The 22,627-nt window shown below is 34.8% G+C and overlaps 1 protein-coding gene across 3 annotated transcripts in view; it reads left to right on the top strand.

Moving 5' to 3' along the window:
* The window catches only part of FSTL5 (follistatin like 5), a 684,607-nt gene that overhangs the window by 465,308 nt on the left and 196,672 nt on the right, over positions 1–22,627 (top strand). For all 3 annotated transcript variants that reach the window (XM_035022792.1, XM_035022794.1, XM_035022795.1), the window contains exon 7: positions 21,683–21,803. In XM_035022792.1, the coding sequence (XP_034878683.1) occupies positions 21,683–21,803 (121 nt within the window). The remainder of the gene's footprint in view (positions 1–21,682; positions 21,804–22,627) is intronic.

Genomic DNA, 22,627 nt, shown 5'->3' on the forward strand with positions numbered 1-22,627 from the left:
CTTTGAGTAACCCCCAGCTCTCACTATGCCATTGATGCCACACATGATGCAATTGACCTATATTTTCCTTCTAGTCCAACACATGGTCCTCACTTAGAAGATTAGCTATAATGGCTATCATATGTTCTGTACTAGGCAAGAGCTTAAAAAAAAAAAGTCTTCTCAATTTTCTTGATAGAGTATTAAAGATTAAATTACAAAGAAAACCTTAGGTGATGAATTAAATAATTGACTGATATAGGAAGTTATATTTATATATTTTTTATTGCTTGATCTCACCTACTCTATCACCTTGGGGAAATTATTCAGATCTTTTGTGGCCATTTATTCCTTAATAGAACAAATATGCTGAATTGAATTATCTTACAAGTAATTTTACATATTTCTCTCATAACCTTAAAATTTAATTATGATGGCTATTTGGTCTTATGAAGAGAAAAGAGGCTATAGAAAATAGAAGACAGGCCTAGTCAATTTTTTATTGTATCTGCACCTGAAATTACCGTGTAGAAACTACAGCACATAAAAATCTCCACAGAGAAAAGTTCATCCACAACCAAAATATAAATGAAATAAATTACAGAAGAAATTGATTTAAGTTAGTAATTCCATATAAATATGAAAGCAAGCTGCCTTATCATTTCAAGAATGAAATTTGTGGCAGAGTCTTCATCTTCAATTTCGACCCCTTATCATTTGATTTCCAATTTAGGTTTCTACGGCACGAACAATGTTCTGTCCCCACTGAAATGATCCTCCTCACTCTTGTTTAAAGCAGTCCTGTACTAGATTTGGGAAAGCTGGCTTGCATTTACTGACTTCAATCATGCAATCACCTCAAGTTTCTCAAATTTAGAGCAAAGTTGGGCTGAAACAGGGATAGGATCAGCTTCCTTCTGAGGCCGATAGCACATGTTGGGAAAGGAAAAGAGATATAACTGATTTTTGATGTTATACATGATGTACACCTCTAAATCATCTTTATCACTGCTACCAGCTTAAGCATTCTATAATAAAATTGCAGTTCTATGATTAGAGCATATGTAAGTCTTACGCATCCAACAGAGCACTTGACAAATGTGCAACATGATTAACTCTAGAAATATAATCCAAAAGAAGGAAAGCCGACATTCAACATTCTTAAGATTGCATATTGTTATCTATTTGTTATTAGCAAGAAGAGTTTCAACAAGCCAGTACACTTTTTAATTGGTGTAATACTTAGTGAGCCCAAGTTTACCTATGAAATAAAAATTTTCTGACACATACATGTACTGCTCTGATAAGATCAACAAAAATGATTATTTCAAAGTATAAACTGCAAGATATACATTTATATAAGAGTACATTAGAAAACAGTTTTCCATGAGTCTCTAATATTTTTGCATGTCTTGTGAACAGAGGCACTGACGGTTTTCGTTCTGGGCTATATTTGTAAGGGTATTTATGTAGTATACAGTCTTTGAAAACAGAAACAATCTCCCTCCAGAGTTCGGGTTTGCTTTCTGTCTGCAGCATTGACCTAAGCTGTTCTGCCTTGCTCCCGTAAGGCTGAGAGGGCAAGGGAAACTGATGCAAGAGTGAAGCTCATGCAGCTTGCTGCACCACCCATAAGAAGGACCTTTGTCTCTCATTTGAATCTCATGTCTTCTGCCAGCATTCACAAAACTAGAGCAGTCTTATGTGTTAGCTTGGAAAAAAATATTGGGCCATTCAAGCTCTTTCTTGACAGCTTGAACTGATATAATCCAGCAAACTAACCACATGATATATCAGGATTGAATTTAATTTTGATAACCATCTTTAAATAAAATATTTGCCATGGAATCCAATGAAATCAATAATTTAAGGTTTAAGAATATTTGTTGGTTGTAAAACTGGAATGCTACAGCATAACACGATCTGATAAATCTAAATAGCAACACTTTATGATCTATCACTTAATAAAAAATCTAGTCAAAGGTAAAATAAACTTGTTTTCAGCATGGTATATTTTTAAATGTTATTTATAATAAGTAATTTTCCAAATAAAAGCCTGAGAAATTGGGGTGCCTGGGTGGCTCAGTTGGTTAAGCAACTGCCTTCGGCTCAGGCCATGATCCTGGAGTCCCGGGATCGAGTCCCACATCGGGCTCCCTGCTCAGCTGGGGGTCTGCTTCTCCCTCTGACCCTCTTCCCTTTCATGCTCTCTGTCTCTCATTCTCTCTCTCTCAAATAAATAAATAAAATCTTTAAAAAAAAAAGCCTGAGAAATTAAAAAAAAGAGAAATTACTATTTTTTTTTTTTTATTAACACGTTAAAATGCCCATTGCACACTTCCTATATGCCAGGCACTGTGCTACATGCTGGAGACATGTGGTGAACTACGCACTCTCTGCCTTCACGGATAAGACTGTGGAGATCAATCATTATAAGTAGTCACACAAAATTTAAAAGCTAATAGCAATTATACTAAAAATTAAGAATAAAAAGCATAGAGTGATATGACAGATTATACAAATGGACCCCTAATTTATGTTATCCAACAAGCGATTTAATGTAATATCTCAAGGAAATATAGGAGATATTCTGGAAGGTGTATGCCAATCAATAGATATGAGGACTGCAGGGTGGGAAGGATCCTGGATTGCTGGAAAGAAACCAAAAGAGGCCTCTGTGGATAGAGCCTGATGGCAGGAGACAAGACTGGGGAAACAATCAGATATTCTTTTTTGATATAAAATTTAAAACTCTCACATGACATTTTCTATTAGTGCACCACATGTCTTTTTTCTCTCATAAATGTTAACAGGTGTGAAATGTTTTTATTTTTTAATTTAATTTTATTTTTTAAAAATTATTTATTTGAGAGAGAGTGCGCATGCGCACAAGCGGAGGGCGAGAGAGGGAGAGAGACTCTGAAGCCAACTCCTCTCTGAGCACGGAGCCCAAGAAGGGGCTCAATCCCACCACCAGGAGACCAAGAGCTGAGCCCAAACCAAGAGTCTGACACTCAACCAGCTGAGCCACCCAGGTGCTCCTAGATGTAAAATGTTTTTAGCAGAGATGTACTAATTATTTGAGATTCGTAGTCTCAAATGACTTTTTCCTTTTTCGTTTTTGATAATTTTAGAAATGTGTAGAAAGTTTCCAAATGAGGAAAGACAGCTTTATTTCCAGTTACACTTTTCTTTCCTATTTTTCTCTAAAGGTGAAACTATCATCTGAGCAATGAAGCTATCTGAGCCTGTGTAGCCCAAAGAAAAGAAACCATTAGAGAAGCAGTCCCTCTGAACAGAAGCAAAAATATACAGCTTCACTTATAAAAGAACTTCAGAACATCTTAATTTTACCTACTGTGTGAAAAATATACTGATGGCTGATGTTGGAATGAACTGTTAGAAATAATTATAAAGTTTTATTCCTTGTTACTTTAACAAGTTTACCTCCCATTTGGAAACCTGCAATGCATGCAAAGTTAGATGTGTCAATATACAAACTATTAATTCCTTATCATTAAGAGGATTATGGTCTCACATTTTATTGTAATTTACAAAGTGCTTTCCAAAACATCATTTCATTTTCATTTTCTCCTTATATCTGCTTGTGAGATAAAGTGAGCCAATGTTTTCATTCCCATTCTGCATATTTGGACAAAGACGATTGGAGAGAAGAAACAACTTTCTCCACTTTCTTAAAACCAGCCTGTGACAAAGCTGGATTTCAAATCCGAGTTTCGATTTTTCAAAAAGTTGGTGACTTAAATAAATAATTAGAATTGAAGTGTTTTTTTTTTTTTTTTAAGATTTTATTTATTTATTTGAGACAGAGAGAATGAGAGAGAGAGCACATGAGAGGGGGGAGGGTCAGAGGCAGAAGCAGGCTCCCTGCCGAGCAGAGAGCCCGATGCGGGACTCGATCCAGGGACTCCAGGATCATGACCTGAGCCGAAGGCAGTCGCTTAACCAACTGAGCCACCCAGGCGCCCAAATTGAAGTGTTGTTAACAAAAGCAACAACAAGGCTTCTCTAAGAATCTCAGTTTTGGTGGGAAAAGTATACATGTGTGGATATATAATATCATCCAACACAGCTGAAGAAAGCAGAAGGAGTAAGTAGAAAGAAAAATAAACATTTCAAGATGATAAATAATCAAATCCTATAAATTCTGTAAACATTTTTGTTCTACATAAGCATACATTGAATTGGAGAGTTGAAAACTTTTTTTAAGATTAGGAGTAGAATAAAGGACCATCTTTATTCAGGTCCTCAATACCGATTCTATATTTTTCTTTGTGATAAAAGGAAATTATCCCTTCCCATAGGACATCTGAAAAGACAGCTAGGCAGTCTTTGCCTGAGATTCAAAGTGGCATGTAAAGAGGAGCTACCCAATAAACATTTCTGGAAAAAATAAATAGTCTTAAAGAAGGTATTTAATTCTCTTCATTTTTTAAAGTCTTGTTTATTCTTATCTCGGAAACAGACAGACAGCATTAATATAAAAAGGAGTCATTGTTTTCGAATAAGATCTATATTTTAGCAGTGGGGTGTGCAATTAGCCGAACAATACTTCCCCGTTCTCTCCTAACTTATCAAAGGCAGCTGAACCAATAAGGGTGGTATCATCTAAGTGCACACAGAAGAAAGATTCAGTAATAAATGTCTCATATACACAATATTTCTGAAGTAATTATAAAATCACGAGGTCCTTTCCCCAAGTTTTCAGGATGATTCAGAACATGGGACTGCTCAGTTTTGTGCAGCTATTCATCACTACTTCTTCATTGATAGTCATCACACTTAGTATGTTACTTAATAACAACCTGGGGGTTAGTTTACACATAGTGAAACAGAAAGTCTACATTTATTGAATTATCACCTTTATATTGTAAAATATTTCCAAATGATTTTAAATTTCTCTTTTTTTAAAAAATGTATTTATTTGAGAGAGAGAGAGGGAGAAAGAGCACAAGCAGGGGGAGGAGCAGAGGAAGAAGCAGACTCCCCACTGAGCAGGGAGTCCCATATGGGGCCCGATCCCAGAACCCTGAGATCATGACTTGACTCGAAGGCAGATGCTTAACGGACTGAGCCACCCAGGCTCCAAGTGATTTAAAAAAAAACATTTTTTTTTTTTTAATTTAAAACTTGCAAACTTTCTTAATGAAATCAGAACATTACTATTGTATATTTAATTAATTTAATTTGTCATCGATTATATTATTTAGCAGACTTAACATTTGTAGATTTTAAATTTAAGCTCTGAACTCATCCTAAGTAATTTTAAAGTTCATGGCATATAATATTCTACATTTTCGTTGTAATGCGATTTAGATTCATAATATCTCATTGTGGATATGAAGAAAAATGCTCTTTAGCTATTGAGAAATCCAAGTGACCACTTCATATAAGAATATCAGTGTGGCCTCTTGGTTATTATTCAGTTTGCCTATGCAGTAACTCTAGTGAAGTTTTATGAAGATTATTTCTTAAGAGAACAAAACAAAATTCTAATAATTAAAAAAAGAACCAAGAGAAAACTTCAGCCAGAGGTAAAAAGTTACACTAAATAGACATTGCTACATAATTCCAAAATTTAATGACTTAAAGTTCTGACCATTCATTATCCGTTGCAAGGTTTTGGGTCGGCTTGGAGGTCCTGCTGATCTGGATTGAACTACACCAGCCTTGCTAAATTTTCTCACTCCTATGTACTTAAACTTGTGTGTAAGCTAAGAACTGCTTCGTCTGGAACGGCCTCAGTTGGGATGATTTAGCTCTACTCCATGTGGTCTCTCACTTTCTAGCAGGCTAATCTCGGTTTCTGTTCTTGTTGATGGCAAGGATCCAAGGGAGAGCAGGACAGGGCATGGAACAGGGCAAGCAGAAATGCACTTTCCTTTCTTCACTGCCCCTGCTTGCATCACATTTGCTAGCATCACTTAACCAGAGGAACTGACACAGAAAAACTCAGGCAAAGAAGAGAAGACTAGAGAGTTCTAGAGGGGTGGGGGATGGGGGGATGGGTTAGCCTGGTGATGGGTATTAAGAGAGCACATACTGAATGGAGCACTGGGTGTTATACACAAACAATGAATCATGGAACACTACATCAAACACTAATGATGGACTGTAGGGTGATTAACATAATAAAAAAAGAAAGGAGAAAGTTATAGAGCAAAGGACATTAAAAGCAATTGAGACCGTCGATGAAATCAGTCTACCACAGAAGGGGATTCTTATGTTAACAACACTGTTAAAATGACCTACCTTCTAAGACGTGGAATGATTTTCCATTGAAGAAAAAAGACAATTTAATTTTCAGTTTTGAATAAGCGTTGGGTCTCCAACTAGTAAATGTAACTGAAGGGCAAGAACTTAGTGAATGAAAAGGGGGTCATTTGGTTTTTACCATAAAATAATGAATATTGTTGGGAGCAGCTTCTTGATATATAATGGGTTATCTTCATTTAAAAGAAAAATGGGTAACATCCAAGAAGTAATAGAAAAACCTGTTTTGAATGACTGACAAGTCTTTACTTCCAAAATAAACTCATTCATCAACTTTTTTTTCAAAAAACCTTTATTTAGGGTCTGGAAATAAAATTATTTTCTATTCAGAGCATAGCAATTAAATAGGCATTTACAAAAGAGAGAAATATGTGTCAATAGGGCTAAATACATGGATTCTATGGAGTGTTATGTACAGGCACTAATAATCAGAAAGTAAACTTTGCAACATGGATATTGTATTTTAAATATTTTTGTTAAGATATAAAAAAATGTTACAGACAAGTTCATAAACCACAAATTTAGAGCTTGATGAGTTTTCACAAATTGAAAATAACAATGTCACTAGCTCTGGGATACTTTTGAATTTATTCTCTGTATTTTATCTCCTTCTCTTCCCCTTATTGGTGAATGATTAGGATAGAAAGTGTGTGTAGTGCAAAACAGGTGGCTTGCAGTAGACCAGACAGCTGACCATTTGTTTTCCTAATTTGGCATTTTTCTTGAGAAAATTAATGTACTAGTTATTGATGCATTATTTCTCCTCTCTAATCACCCTTAAATGACAATTCTGCAATAATATATGTGTAAACATTTCTCCTGTGGCAGATGGCATGCTTTGTTAGTAGAGAAGCCTAGAAGAACACTAGAGTAGGAAGGTTCCTCTTCCAAGTTCTGGTGTGTATTTCTTGGCGACTCCTGCACTATGTGCAAATTTCTTAGTGCCTAGGCTTCATGCAACTCCTACCTTAGTCCCTTGGCTCGAAAACTTGTGATTTATAGCAGCTCATGGTAGTTCCCATGGGCAGATTTCTCCAGCAACACCGTTAAGTGGCTTTTCAGTAGGGGGTTCCAGCAGGGTACCTCCTGTGAACATTTTCTCCTCTAGAAGCTTTACAGCCTCAGTGAATTTTTCTACTCTCTAATGACATTAGATGAATGTCCATAGACATTCCCACCCTCTACAAAGAGGTCTGGGTGTCAATAATGCAGGAGAGGAGTCTCTTCCTTAGGCTTACTATCTCATCTCTTAGAGCAATAGTTGCTCCTAATCTGTTATTCCCATATTGTTTAGAATATGCTTTACTCTTAGTAGATAATCACCCATTACTCTAATTCACTGTTACAGTTAGGAATTTCTAATTGAAATTTCCATGCTCAAATTATTGTGTGGTTTCTGCTTCTTGTTTGGTTTTTGAATCACAAGCTTGCTTTCTTCTGGTTCCCAGAGTTCTTCTGACTCAAGACTGATGATTCATGGAAATAATGTTAAGTGGATTTTCACATAACATTATTTTCTGATTTAATCCAAGAAATTTAAAATATCTATCAATGAATATTAAACAGAATTTAACTGAATATTAAAATCAACCCAAGAGTTATTGGGAAGATAATTATCAAAATTACATTGAAAATAAGATGTGAATACTATTGAAAAGAAAATGATTGGAAATGAATATTATTTAGGTACAAATACCAAGAGATGGTTAGTTTTATAATTTAAATAGTATCATTTTCTGTTAAGATTGTATGTGTTTTTTATTTATATATGCTCATACAATTAATTGATTGATATTTGCAATAGATGACTGAGTGGTCCAACTTTCCTTGGTCAGGCAAAGAGAACTCTCATTTTATGTTGGAGAATCCATATTGCTACCTCACTTCTCTGATTTTTCTTAACTTCTCTGGTAGATCATTCATTCTTCTACATTATACATATTTTTTTTTCACCAGATAGTTGATACTTTTGAGATTCTCAAAAATCTCGGAGAGTTGCCATTTCTTAATGATGATTATATCCTTTTTTTTTTTTTTTTCCTGACAGCCTTTAACATTTCTCTTTATCTTTGGTCTTTAGCAGTATCATATATTTCTAGGTTATTTTTTAAATTTGTTATTTTTGGAAAATTCCTTATTTTTCATTTGCAAGCATTTTTCTCTCCATTCTTCCTCTCTCTCTCTTTTTTTTTTTTCCTTCTAGGATTCCCATTACACATATTTTAAACTGATATTGGCCTATATCTCTTGGATGCTCAGTTCTCTCTCTCTCCCTCCCTTTTATTTCACTAATTTCCTGTGTGTGTTTCCATTTGAGTGATGTCTATTGACCTATATTCAAGTTCACTGAGTCTTTGGATGTGTCATGAATACCGATGAGCCTGTCAAAAGCACTCTTCATCTCTGTTACTATGTGTGTGTTTAAATTTACTTCCAGCATGTCCTTTGACACTTTCTTATTGCTTCTATTTCTCTGCTGATATTACCCATCTAGTCACAAATGTCTTCAAGTTTTTCCCCTAGAGCCTGTGAAATACTAATCATAGTTATTTTATCCCCTATCTGATTTTCCTAACATAGATTTATATTTGAGATTAGCTCTATTGATTGTTTTGTCCCTCAACAGCAGATTATTTTTCCTTTCAATTTTGTTTGCCTCATAATTTTTAGTTGAAATCCACATAGTTCTGTGTGGGGTAGTAGAGACCAGGGTAAATAGTATTTATGCCTGGAAATAGGCATGACTCTTTCTCTGCTAGACTTTCATCAAGGAGCCATGTTTCAGTTTTGTTGGTTGCTATGATTACCCTCAATGCACTACCAACTTCAAGTCCCTCTAGGGGTACCTTTTGGTTAGGGTGGGAGCTAGAGTGATTATCTGAGAAAATTCTTTTTTTTTTTTTTTTTAAAGATTTTATTTATTTATTTGAGACAGAGAGAATGAGAGAGAGAGAGCACATGAGAGGGGGGAGGGTCAGAGGCAGAAGCAGGCTCCCTGCCGAGCAGGGAGCCCGATGCGGGACTCGATCCCGGGACTCCAGGATCATGACCGGAGCTGAAGGCAGTCGCTTAACGAACTGAGCCACCCAGGCGCCCCTCTGAGAAAATTCTTGATTGTGTTCAGTCCACCCTCAGTTCTGGATTTTTCCTGTGAGCTTGTGCCTCAGAGAAGCTGTCTCTCCATGCTCTTGTCCCTCCATTAGTAGTATTCAGTTATTGCATTATTGCTTATTTCCTGATTCTTGGTAGCCTAGGTGGTGAGGACCAAGAAAGAATTCTGTATTTTTTTCTCATTCAACCTTAGCTTTAGGCTGTTCATGTGTCTCTGAGTCTTTTGAGCTGAGTTTTCTTGGTGATCCTCCCTGCCCCCAGTAGTAAACGATCTTTAATTTTCTAGAAGTAAGAGGATTTCTTGCCTTTCTCCCTTTCCCAAACTCAGTAAGTTTTCACACACTGGAAGTGACAGGATTTGCTGCGTTCTTCAGCAGTTTAAAACTTTATCCCACTGGGGAAAAGACTCCAGGCAAGAATTGTTGATTTTTTTCCTTAGCAGCAGAACTAGATTATGTCACACAACATCAGAACTACACTTTGAGGGATGCTTTCCCTGATCTCTACTGCCTCCCAGTCTTTTTCATGAGCAAATAGTGAGGGCCACAGAGAAGAGGCTGCAAGTGTTTGTGCTCCCTTGGGCGCCTGGGTGGCTCAGATGGTTAAGCGTCTGCCTTCGGCTCAGGTCATGATCCCGGGGTCCTGGGATCGAGTCCCACATCGGGCTCCCTGCTCCTTGGGAGCCTGTTTCTCCCTCTGCTTCTCTCTCTCTGTCTCTGTCTCTTGTGAATAAATAAATAAAATCTTAAAAAAAAAAAAAGTGTTTGTGCTCCCAGGGGTCTATACTCACAACTGTGTATGTTCAGCTTTTAACAACCCATTAAAAATCACTTCTTTTTTTTTTTTTTTTTAACACTCATTTGTATGGCAACCTTGTTTTCTTCCAGCGCTGGGGTCTAGGTGGGTGATTGCCTGTGCCTTGTCTCTTTCTGGAGGCTCACTCCAGCTTAATCAGATTTTACCCTAGTCAGTTGTGTTTGAAGTCAGCACTCTGATGGGTTCAAGAACACAGGATGATTTTATAGATTGTGCAGCTTCTTATTGTTTGCATAGATGTGACACTCTCCATTTCTCTAAGATGGAGCCAGACCTTTATAATATACGTTATTAATTCACTAATTATATCAAAGTCACCAGGATTCCAGGTACCTTTGGTATTATGTTATTAATATTTTTGATGAAACCAAAATAAAGATTAGTTCTCTTTCAGAACATGCCAGAATATAGTTTAACATCTAAATGTTTATTTTTTTCATTAAAATTTTAAGAAGTAAAATTCTGTCTATTTAGAGTAAATAAGAAACTTGGAACTTTCTACATATATTTAGGGGAAGCTATATATTTTGAGGTACATGATCTAAGGTTTAGTAGAATTTTTTATAGAACTGGTTGTTTTATATTTCAATATTACACATACCCAAGGGTGTATACAACTTAAAGTAAAATAATGCACTGGTAATTATAGACTCAATAACCATTTAGAAAAGAGAGCATTAACAGTAAATTTGAAGCCCCTCCCTATTATAGGCTCCTCCCTATAATAGGCTCCTCCCTCTTATAGTCCCCTTCTTTTTCTGTAGATATAACTCTTACCATGAGTTACATGTTAAGTCGTTCTTTGCTGTTTTTTAAAATTTTTTATCATAAATGTATATAATATATATATGCCTAAAATATAATTTATTTTTGCATGTTTGAATTTTATATAAATTGAGTCATGTTGTATTTTACATATATATTTGCCATTGTGTCTGGGGATTCATCCATATTTATGCCTGTACCCATAAAGCATGGACTTTCCCCCTTTTTTTTTTTAAGATTTTTTTTTTTTTAAGATTTTATTTATTTATTCATGAGAGACAGAGAGAGAGAGAAGCAGAGGGAGAAGCAGGCTCCCAAGGAGCAGGGAGCCCGATGCGGGACTCGATCCCAGCACCCTGGGATCATGACCTGAGCTGAAGGCAGACGCTTAACCATCTGAGCCACCCAGGCACCCCCCTTTTTTATTTGAGAGAGAGTGCAAGCGGGGGAACAGAGAGGGACAAGCAGACTCTGTGCTGGAGCACCATGTGTTCAATGCGGGGTTAGATCTCAGGATCCTGAGATCATGACCTACGCCAAAATCAAGTTGGCAGAGGCTTAACCTACTGAGCCATGTAGGTGCCCCTTTAAAGCATGGACTTTCAGAACTTGGACTCTAGAGTCAGATGGCCTAGTTTTGAATATTGAATCATTAACTAAATAGTCTTCATAGATATGTTACTTCATCTTTTTGACTTCTGCTTCTTTGTGTGTAAAACATAGTATTGCCAAAATATAAAGAATTAATATAATCAGGGGTGGTTCAATGTTATATGGCCTTGAAGTTTTAAAGCACCTACATTTTGAAGATGTTGTATTTAAGAAATTGAATACAAATTATAAGTAGCAATTAGATACAAACTTAGATGTTTATTACCATAAGAAATCACAGAAAATTCAATATATTTGTAAATTTTACAGAAACACATAACAATATAAACACATAGTATGGCTGCTTTCAGATCCTTGGTAAGGGCTTGAATGAATGAGGGGCTCTGAAACAATCTTTCTCAGCTTCATGGCAAATCTGACTCCATGTATACGTAAAATCCTTTGAATAATAGTTCTATAAAAATGATAGATGTTTTTAATTTATCTTATTACTTACTATTATATTACATTAATGGAAAATTTTTGTAGGTCTCTTTCCTTTTTTTATTGAAGAATGATTGAGATGCAATATTGTATTAGTTTCAGGTGTACAACATAGTGATTCAATATTTATATACATTACAAAAGCATGACCACAACAGGGCTAGCTACCAGCTAGCGCCATATGAAGTTGTTACAATATTATTGACATATATCCTATGTTGTGAATTATGTCCTCTTGCTTTATTTATTTTATAACTGAAGTTTGTGCCACTTAATCCTCTTCACTTTTTTCACTTGTCTCCCATCTCCCTCCCTCTGGCAACCATCAGTTTGCTTTCAGTATCTGAGTCTGTTTCTGTTTTGCTTTATTTGTTCATTTGTTTTTTTAGATTCCACATATAAGTAAAGTCATATGATGTTTGTCTATTTCACTCTGACTCATTTCACTTAGCATAATGCCCGCTAGGTTCATTCATGTTTTTACAAATGGCAAGATTTCATTCTTTTTTAATGTCTCAGTAATATTCCATTGTATATGCATACCGCATCTTCTTTATCCATTTCTCTATTAATGGACTTTTAGGCTGCTTCCATATCTTAGCGATCGTAAATATGTTGCAATAAACATAGGGGTAGATATATCTTTTCAAATTAGGGCAGGATTATTTTCTTCAGTGAAATAAAATACGATTAATCTAATTATTCACATACACATCAAATAATACTGTTACACATGGTTTTCATAATTTTGGTTTTGGTTTTCTCACCAAAGAATGCAGTTGCTTGACTTTTTGTTTGCTTATCAACTTGAAATAATAATTTCAGTCCACATTAGGTTACTTATTTTCTAGTGTATCTTTTTTAAATTAACACATGAAATGGCCTACTTTAGGGAAAAAAAGGACTTGAAAATAATGTATTTAACAAATTAAATTTATATTATTGAATTTTATATTTCACTGTTGTATTTATTTATGATAGATTAATGTCTAATAGGCTAGTGAGAAACTTCTTTTTTTTAGAAAAATCACATAAATCATGAGATAATAGTACTTAGTCAATTTCAATATGTAGATGTTTGCTTAAATTACTTTTATTGCTATTTTATGAAAATATATTTTGTACACATAAAAAGCGAGGAAAATAGCTTACACGAGATTACAAAGTAAAAGCACACTAGCGTAATCAACATTACAAATCACTGTAATGTGAGTATATATCAAAGCAATGGATATTACATAGAAAATCTCATTTAAAGTATAGTAACACTGGTACCATGCAATTTAGAGCTATGAAGAACATTATATGAAATAGGAAAGTAAGTTTTAAATTTCAAATTTACCATTTTTTAATGGATGGGATTTTCTTTCAGATTGGAACAGATGCTCGTGGTTAAATACAGGCCTGAATTTCAGTTGTTATGTTCTGGTATAATCATTCGTGATGTGTGCTGCCCTGCATATTCAGAGTGATCAATGCTTGTCATTTATAGGTTGTTAAATCCTTTAATTTTTATTCTTACATAATTGATTATAGACAATTGTAGCCATAAAATTTTTTGAAATTTTAGAAATGTGCTACAGATTTTTTTTAACCACAGTTCTCTTCTTTACTGCTTTGAAAAGAATGTAAACAATCAACTCAACAAAATAAATGATTTCATTTTTTTCTATTGACCTTGCAGACATCAGTGCCTTGAGGCAACTTTTTAATTGTGTAGAGGCTCATAAAGATTTTTTTTTTAAAGATTTTATTTATTTATTTGAGAGAGAGAATGAGATAGAGAGAGCATGAGAGTGGGGAGGGTCAGGGGGAGAAGCAGACTCCCTGCTGAGCAGGGAGCCCGATGTGGGACTCGATCCCAGGACTCCAGGATCATGACCTGAGCCGAAGGTAGTCGCTTAACCAACTGAGCCACCCAGGCGCCCAAGGCTCATAAAGATTTAATCACTGAAGAAATATTTATGGAGTGTCTATTGGCAGCACGATTATAAAGGTGTAATGGGGGCCCAGAATAAGTGCAAGATTTTGTCCCTGAATTCAAAGACGGTCTATTTTAAAGGCCATAATTCTTAACCATGGCTGAGTATCAAAATTGCACGTTTGATTTAATCTATTTATGATTAGAAAAATGCCAAGAAAATGAAAGATTTAAAGATTAGAAGTGCTGAATCAGGATGGAGGTAAAGAGTAAGATTGATGTATCTGTATATGTATTTTATATATAGTATATATACTTATATATATTCTCAAAATTTATATTAAAAAGAACTCAAAGGTAATTTTGAGGTTTGGCTAAAATAATGGAGAATCTGGAAAAAGGAAGATATGTTAAGAATTACATCATAAAGGGAGGTAGTTCAATTCTGCAGCAGTTCCATTCTGCACTAGACCCCTCACTTCGGTGGTGTCTTCGTCCATTGGGCTGCCATAACAAAATTGTACAGACTGGATAGCATAAATGACAGGAACTTATTTCCCACAGTTCTGGAGCTGAGAAATCAAAGATCAAAGCACTACCATATTAATGTACTGGTGAGAGCCATCTTTCTGGTTCATATCCACTGGCTTCTCCCTGTGGCTTGAAATGGTAGAAAGGGTGAGGGATATATGTTGGGTCTCTTTTAAAAGAGCACTAATCCCAGGGTGCCTGGGTGGCTCAGTTGTTAAGCGCCTGCCTTCGGCTCAGGTCATTGTCCCAGGGTCCTGGGATTGAGCCCCACATCGGGCTCCCTGCTTAGCGGGAAGCCTGCTTCCCCCTCTCCCATTCCCCCTGCTTGTGTTCCCTCTCTCGCTGTGTCTCTGTCAAATAAATAAATAAAATCTTAATAAATAAATAAATAAAAGAGCACTAATCCCATTCACAAAGGTTCCACTCTTGTGATTAAATCATCTCCCAAAGGCCCAATCTCCTTATACCATATTGGGCATATTAGAATTTCAATACATGAATTGAGAAGGGGACACAAACATTCAGACCATAGGAGTTGGTAACCCCGAACTTAACATCAGCATATTTCACTTTTCTTATATATAAAATGGGACTAACAGAAATGCATTCGAAAAAGATTGTATAAAGGATGAAATTTGGTAATTTTATAAATTATTTAGCTTAGCACTTTACATATTTAAGTGGTCAATAAGTATTTATTGGGTTTAATATTAGTGTAGTGAGAAGATCCATGCCTTACTCAAAGAGATGAGAGAATATTAAAGTCTTGTTTATACAGAAAAGCTGTCTGAAAAGGTGATTATAAAGTTGTATATTGAAAGAAATTGAAAGATTTTGCATCCATTTAGAAGAAAGAGGAAAAAAACATAAACAAAGATATAAAAACTAGAAGGGGGTCACACATATGCTAATTTAGAAAATATTCTAAGTTAAAGCAATTTCATGTTGCAGAATAACACATAGCAATAAAATACTTTAAATAAACATTCTCAAGATTATATTCTCTGGTAATTTTCATATCATCATGAATCTTGATTATAGTAGACAGGGAAGAGTCATGCTTTCTAGGTAGCTATGTAGAACAACGTATGGAAGAGCTGTTTATTTCAGATTTGATGGAGATTTAAAAAGTATTTTTTGAAAATATACTTTACAAGGCCTATTTATAGTTTTGCATACATGAATATAAAAATAATTGCAAATGGCAAATATTCTTTGGGTTTTTACAGTTACTTCCAGTTATTCTTGTCCAGTGAAAGGATTCATTTTTGTTCTGATTTGGTCTCCAAGATTTGCTCTGCTTGCGATGAATCTTTCTTATATGCGCTTGCCCCCCTGCCTGCTTGTCTACCTTATGCACATGGGCTATCTTAATACCATATATTAGGTTATCAGTCATTACTTTTGGGTCATAATCTTTTGCAAAATATTTTGTAACTCTAATCATTATTAGTTGATTTCTACTCGTTATTAGTTGATTTCTACAGAAGTTTGGCTTTTCCACATTTTATCCTGTTGCATGTCCACTGTCTGCTTCAGTGTTAACCAGAATCACAGCTTCAGTCTTTGTATTTGGCATTTCCATTCTCTAGCCAAAGTGCGCTGCCCTAAGAGCAAGGAGTGTTTTTAATGGCGGCCTGCGGTGATGTAGGGAGTTTTACCACACATACGTATCACATAGCGACTCTCCTGTGGGGGTTCAAGTTCTAAATCCTCTCCTATTGTGCAGGTCACGAGGCTTTCCCTGTAGCTTTGTGAAAGCTCCCCCTGGCAGCTGTAGAAATGTGGTATGATTAATCTTATATGCTGTCAAGGAATTTTATTTTATTTGACAGCTATTAAGGAAATATTGTTCTTCAGCTAAATGATTTGATGGCCACAACATACAGTATGCTTCTTCCTTCTTTTCTGCCACTCCTTCACTTCACCCTCCCCCTTTCTCCTCCTTCCTGCCCCCTCCTCCTTATTCTCATTCTTATTCTTCTCTCCTCCTCTCACTCCCTCTCTCTGTTTCCTTCCTTCTGTCTCTTTCTCTCTTGACTGAGAAAGCATTTTCCTTATTTTGGGACCCTGGTTCAATAGCTTCATAGTAATTTTCTTGATTACAATCAATCTGTATGAGTATCAGTTAGAGGGAAGCTATTTTTAAAAGAAATGCGCACACACACAAAGAAGAAATGCACGTAGTATGAATATAGGTAAAGTCAGAAACATACACGGTGTATTTTTTGAGCACTGCTATGTGAATATTGGTAAGTCACTAGGTACGATGATATTTTAAAGATACAAAGATAAATTTTTTTCTTTTTTTTGGTTTTATTTATTTATTTATTTATTTATTTATTTATTTATATTATGTTCAGTTAGCCAACATACAGTACATCATTAGTTTTTTATGTAGTGTTCAACAATTCATTAGTTGTGTATAACACCCAGTGCACATCACAATTACAAATGGGGAAGGGGGTTTCCTGACCAAATGCTGCCGATACAATTAGTTATAGTTTAGGAAAAAAGTAAAGATGAATGTTCACTTCTTTAAAATATTAAAAAAAAATGTTAAAGGATTAAAATGTAATTTTATAAACATAAGGAAATGAGAAAGAAATGTTGGGGAATATTTCTATTAACTCAGCATGAAAAAAGCCTTTCTAATCATAAAGTTGATATAAGGAATGAAACAATCTTCAAATCAAATTATTTTACACAAAAGTTAAAGAATGCATTAAAAATTTGGGGAATGAACATGAAAAATAGCAAACTCCAAAGTTAAAAGTTGGAAGAAACAATAAACAAGGAATTGTTTTTTTTTAAGATTATTTATTTATTTTAGAGAGAGAGAGAAAGAGCACACAAGCAGGAGGAGGGACAGAGGGTGAGGGAGAGAGAGAATCTCAAGCAGACTCCCTGCTGATCAGGTGGGGTTTGATCTCAAGACCCTGAGATCATGAGCCAAAATCAAGAGTTGGTCTCTTAACTGACTGAGCCACCCAGCTGCCCCACCAAACAATTCTTAAAGGGTAAATCCTAATAGTTACCATATATATAAAAAAACCTTATAGTAGTATTTAGTAGTAAAGGGTGTTGAAAATTTGCCAATTTCGTCTTGAGAAGAGTGAGTACAACAGCACCCTTACCAGTCATCATCATTTTCTGCTGCTGAGAAAGGGAAGAGACACGGCTGTTGACTTATTTTAAATGCTGTTGTCTTTTGACTTAAGCCTCAGATCTATCAGCTTTCCTTCTTTCTTTTCAATATGTGCTTTCACTATATTTCTAGCCTCTTTCCTTCAGACTAACCGGTGTAATCGACTTCCTTTGTTTTGGGCATCTTATCTTGACTTTCTTCTTTGTTTCTCTTTTCCACAGATTCCTACTTGAATCTGTGATTGACAAGTAAGTCAGCATAATGTAGGGGTTTAAAGCACAGCCTCCGGGGTAAGCCTACCTGGTTCCAAATCCTAGTTCTACTAATTAGGGGCCAAGAGAAACTAAGGAGTTTACTTAACATCTTAGTATCCACTGCTGTAACTTGAGAGGAATTTAGTAGGTTCTCTTTAGTAGATTCGTAGGTTTGTTATATGGATCAAATATGTCAATATTTATGAATTACTTGGAGCAGTATCTGACATATAATAACTACTACTTAAATAAGTATTAAAATGCATTTTTTTTAATATTTTGCATAGATAACCTGTGGTTAATTTTCTTTCTTTTAATGCTTACAATGTTTTGTAATGCAGAAGTGTTTATTATGTAAGTGTTTACATAAGCATATTTTGGTCATTCTTTCTTTCTTGATTTCTAAATTTTTCTAATAAATAAAGATTCTATTGACCAAACTGATATATAGTTTTATTTTAACATATATATATATATAAATATTCTGTATATAACTTATTTTTAGTAACAGCTTTATTGAAATGTAATCTTCATAAAATTAACCCCTTTAAAAATGTCTAGTTCAGGGGCGCCTGGGTGGCTCAGTCGTTAAGCGTCTGCCTTCGGCTCAGGTCATGATCCTGGAGTCCCGGGATCGAGTCCCACATCGGGCTCCCTGCTCAGCGGGAAGCCTGCTTCTCCCTCTCCCACTCCCCCTGCTTGTGTTCCCTCTCTCGCTGTCTCTCTCTCTGTCAAATAAATAAAACCTTTAAAAAAAATAAAAAAAAAAAAATAAATAAAAATGTCTAGTTCAGTGGTTTTTAGTATTTTCTGAAAATTGTGCCGCCATAATAGCTATCAAAGTTTAGAATATTTTCCTCACTCCAAAAAAGGCTCCATACTTACTAGCACTCATTTCCTATCACCCCATCCCCTCAGCTCCTGGTAACCATTAATCTACTTTCTATTTCTATGGATTTGGCCATTCTGGACATTTCATATAAATAAACTCATACAATTTGTGCCTTTTTGAATTTGGTTTCTTTGATTTAGCATAATGTTTTCAACATCCATTCATTCTGTAGTATATATCAGTACTTTATTCCTTTGTATTGCCGAATAATATTCTATTATATATAAACATATCACTTCGTGTTTATCCATTCATCAATTTATAGGTATTTGAGTTGTTTTCACTTTTTGGTTAATATGGGTAAAGCTACTATGAACATTTATGTACAGTTTGTGTATGGATTTTTTTTTTTTTTTCTTTTGAGTACGTTCCTAGGAATCTGTTTAAGGAAGTTTAAGTTGAACTTTTAACTCTGTTTAAGTTTTTGAGGAGCTGCCAAAACTATTATTCCAAGTAGGTATTCCATTTAATATTCTCATCAGCAGTGTTTGAAGGTTCCAATTTTCCCACATCCTCTTCAACAATTGTTACTGTCTTTTTTATTTTAGCCATCCTAGTAGGTGTGAAGTGGTATTTCGTAGTGGTTTTTATTTGCCTTTTCCTAATGACTAATGATTCTGATTATCCTTATATGTGCCTATTGTCCATATGTAATTCTTTTTTGATGGATATCTATTCAAGTTCTTTGCTCATTGTTTTAATTGGATTATTTGTTCTTTTATTGTTCAATTGTAATAGTTATATATATGTGTGTGTATGTATATATATATATATATATATATATATATATATATATATATATATATATATATATATCTGGATACAAGCCCTTATAAGGTAAATGATTTGTAAATATTTTCTCCCATTCTGTTGGAAATCTTTTCACTTTCTTGATAATATTCTTTGGGAAGCACAGGTTTTTAATTTTGTTGAAGTGGAATTTATCTATTTTTCTTTAGTTTCCTATATTTAGTTACTGAAATCTTTGCTCGGTTTAGTGATGAGCTAATGATTGAACAGATATTTAATTAAATGTGTTGAATCAATAAGTCTTTTAGACTTGGCCAGGGTGCTCTATTTCTGTTTTGTGTTATGCACTCAATGCTCCCATAGGCAGTTACAAGTCTGCCTTAGTCTTCACTTTCTGTCTGTGCAGGGCCTCAAAGCCAATCAGAGATGAAGGATTGGGGATTCTTTTCCTAATTCTAAAATGTAAAAAAAAAAACAAAAAACAAATTGGTTTGGTTTGGTGCCCCTATTGTTATCTCCAGTCAGTATCTCCATCATAAGAAGCTGTAATGTTAAACAATCACTGTTGTTTCTTTTCAATAAAGGCCTTAGGGATAGGACTGTTTACACAGACTGAGCTCAAAGTCTTGCTCAAATAAAAAGAAATCACAAAAATGGAAGTTTTCAGTGGGCTGCTAGATAAGTCAAATGGTGACAGTTCTCCGGGGATGGGACCTTGGAGGAGCTCCAAGCCTTTTCTTCCCCGTCTAGTGTGTACTAAGATGATGGTTTTCACAGCGGGCAGAATTACAAAGCTGATGGCGCAAGGCGTCCATGCAGCTGTGGAGAGAGGGATGCCATAAATCTCTTTGTTCGTATTGAGATGCAACTATTTTTTGGAGTAAATGCTCTGTAGATTGGTGCAAGCGCTTTTTATCTATTTCCATTGTTCTGAAAAGTTGATTTTGACAATTGCTGCAGTGTATTCATGGCCTTTATGGAAGAGAAGATTTTCTGTCTAGTCTTTGCTATTCCAGAGGTGCTTCTTGGTTTAACTTTGACAAACAGTGTGAGATTTTTTTCTTTCTTTTTTCCAAAATGGTCACACATTTATTTCCATAGTATGGTTGTTTTGTTTTAATATATTGATTGTTTCTGGGGTTTAAAAAATCATATTCTATCAGTTTGTCTATAAATTTTATCTCTGACACCATACTGCTTTTATCATTTTTTTCTGGGTAAATATATAATTAAAGGATATAAAAATTAATAGACAATTATTAGTGTAAAGAATATAATTAAGAGCTATTTATTTTAGCTACAAATAAGAAAAAAAGTCATTTTACAGCTTTATTAATTAAAAAGGTATAGCCATCCCCTCTTATCCTGAGGAGTTATGTTCCAGGACCCCCAGGGGATGCCTAAAACTGTGTATAGTATCAAACCCTATATATATTTTCTATGTTTTTTCCTCTACATACATACCTATGATAGAGTTTAATTTATAAATCAGGCAGAGTAAGAGGTTAACAACAATAATAATAAAATAGAAAAATTATAACAATATACTGTAATAAAAGCTATATGAATGTGATCTCTCTCAAGATATCTTATTGTACTGTAATCATGCTACTTCTTGTAATGATGTGAGATGATAAAATACCTCCATGATGAGATGAAACAAGGTGAACGATGTAGACATCGTGATTTAGTGTGACGCTACCACTGACCTCCTTATGATACATCAGAAGGATAATCATCTACTTCCAGACTGCGGGTGACTATGGCTAACTGAAACTGGGGAAAACAGAACCATGGATAAGGGGAAACTGCTATAACCTAAATTAGAAAACAAATATGTGGGAATTGAGTTACTTTATACATAAACTCATATAATTCAAATAAATACTAAAAAAGCTGTATGTATGAGTGAAATTATACTTCTTAAAATAAAACATGTCTTGAGACTACGGTAATTATAGGTCTTCCAACTCGATAAGACTAACAATGATCATTCTGATAATTTAAAAACAATTTTTTAGTCTATTTACTTTGCTCCTGAATACACTTTTTTAAAAACGTGAATTGTTAAAATACATTTTAAATACAAAGATCTCATTTTATTTCATTTTATTTTATTTCTATAGGACTTTGGAGATGATGGGTCCTTGTACATTACTAAGGTTACCACAACCCACATGGGCAATTACACCTGTTATGCATATGGCTATGAACAAGTCTTTCAGACTCACATCTTTCAAGTAAATGGTAAGAAACATGTGTTGATATCATTGCTTTATGCTTCACTATATATTCAAAGAATATCACACTCGATTAGGAAGGCAAGACTTCAATTTTTTTAGTTTGGCAAGGCCTCAGTTTTTGTTTTGTTTTGTTTTGAGACTTATTGTTAATGTAAAACCTTTTTCAATTTAAAAAAACAGGTGGTTGAGTGAATAAATGCTATAAATTTTACCACTTTTTTCATCGTGAAATAGTACAACGTAACTCATTCTAATTGGAAATTTAAAGCATAAGAAATTTAAATTACTTTTTGAAATTTAAATATCAACAAGTAGACAACCATATAAATTTTAGAAACTGAAAAAATTAAGCATGAAATTTTAATCAGATTATCTGGTTGATCTTATTAATGATATAAAAAACTGCTATTTATCTACAGCAAATGTTATGCTCTAAATCGTTAATTTAATGGCTGTGAACATTGGCCATGTAGGCTGATATTCTTTTTTCCTAAGATTTTTATTTATTTATTCATTTGAGAGAGAGAGAGAGCATGTGGTTGGGGGGGAGAGGCAGAGGGGGAGGGAGAAGCTGACTCTTGGGTGAGAAGGGAGCTGGACTTGGGCTCAATCCCAGGACCTGGGACCTGAGCTAAAAGCAGAGGCATAACCAACTGAGCCACCCAGGCATCCCTGATATTACTCTTTTAATCAGAGGGCTTTTTCCTTTTTCTGATTTAATTCAAATTTTAGCTATTTAGTTCAATTGATGATACAGGATCGTATGTATGATACATTAATTCACACTGATTCACTTCCATATTGATATATATATATGTATATATATAT

Source organism: Mirounga leonina, unplaced genomic scaffold (assembly GCF_011800145.1).
Source record: "Mirounga leonina isolate KUSES-001 unplaced genomic scaffold, KU_Mleo_1.0 Mir_176, whole genome shotgun sequence".
NCBI classification, from domain to species: Eukaryota; Metazoa; Chordata; class Mammalia; order Carnivora; family Phocidae; genus Mirounga; species Mirounga leonina.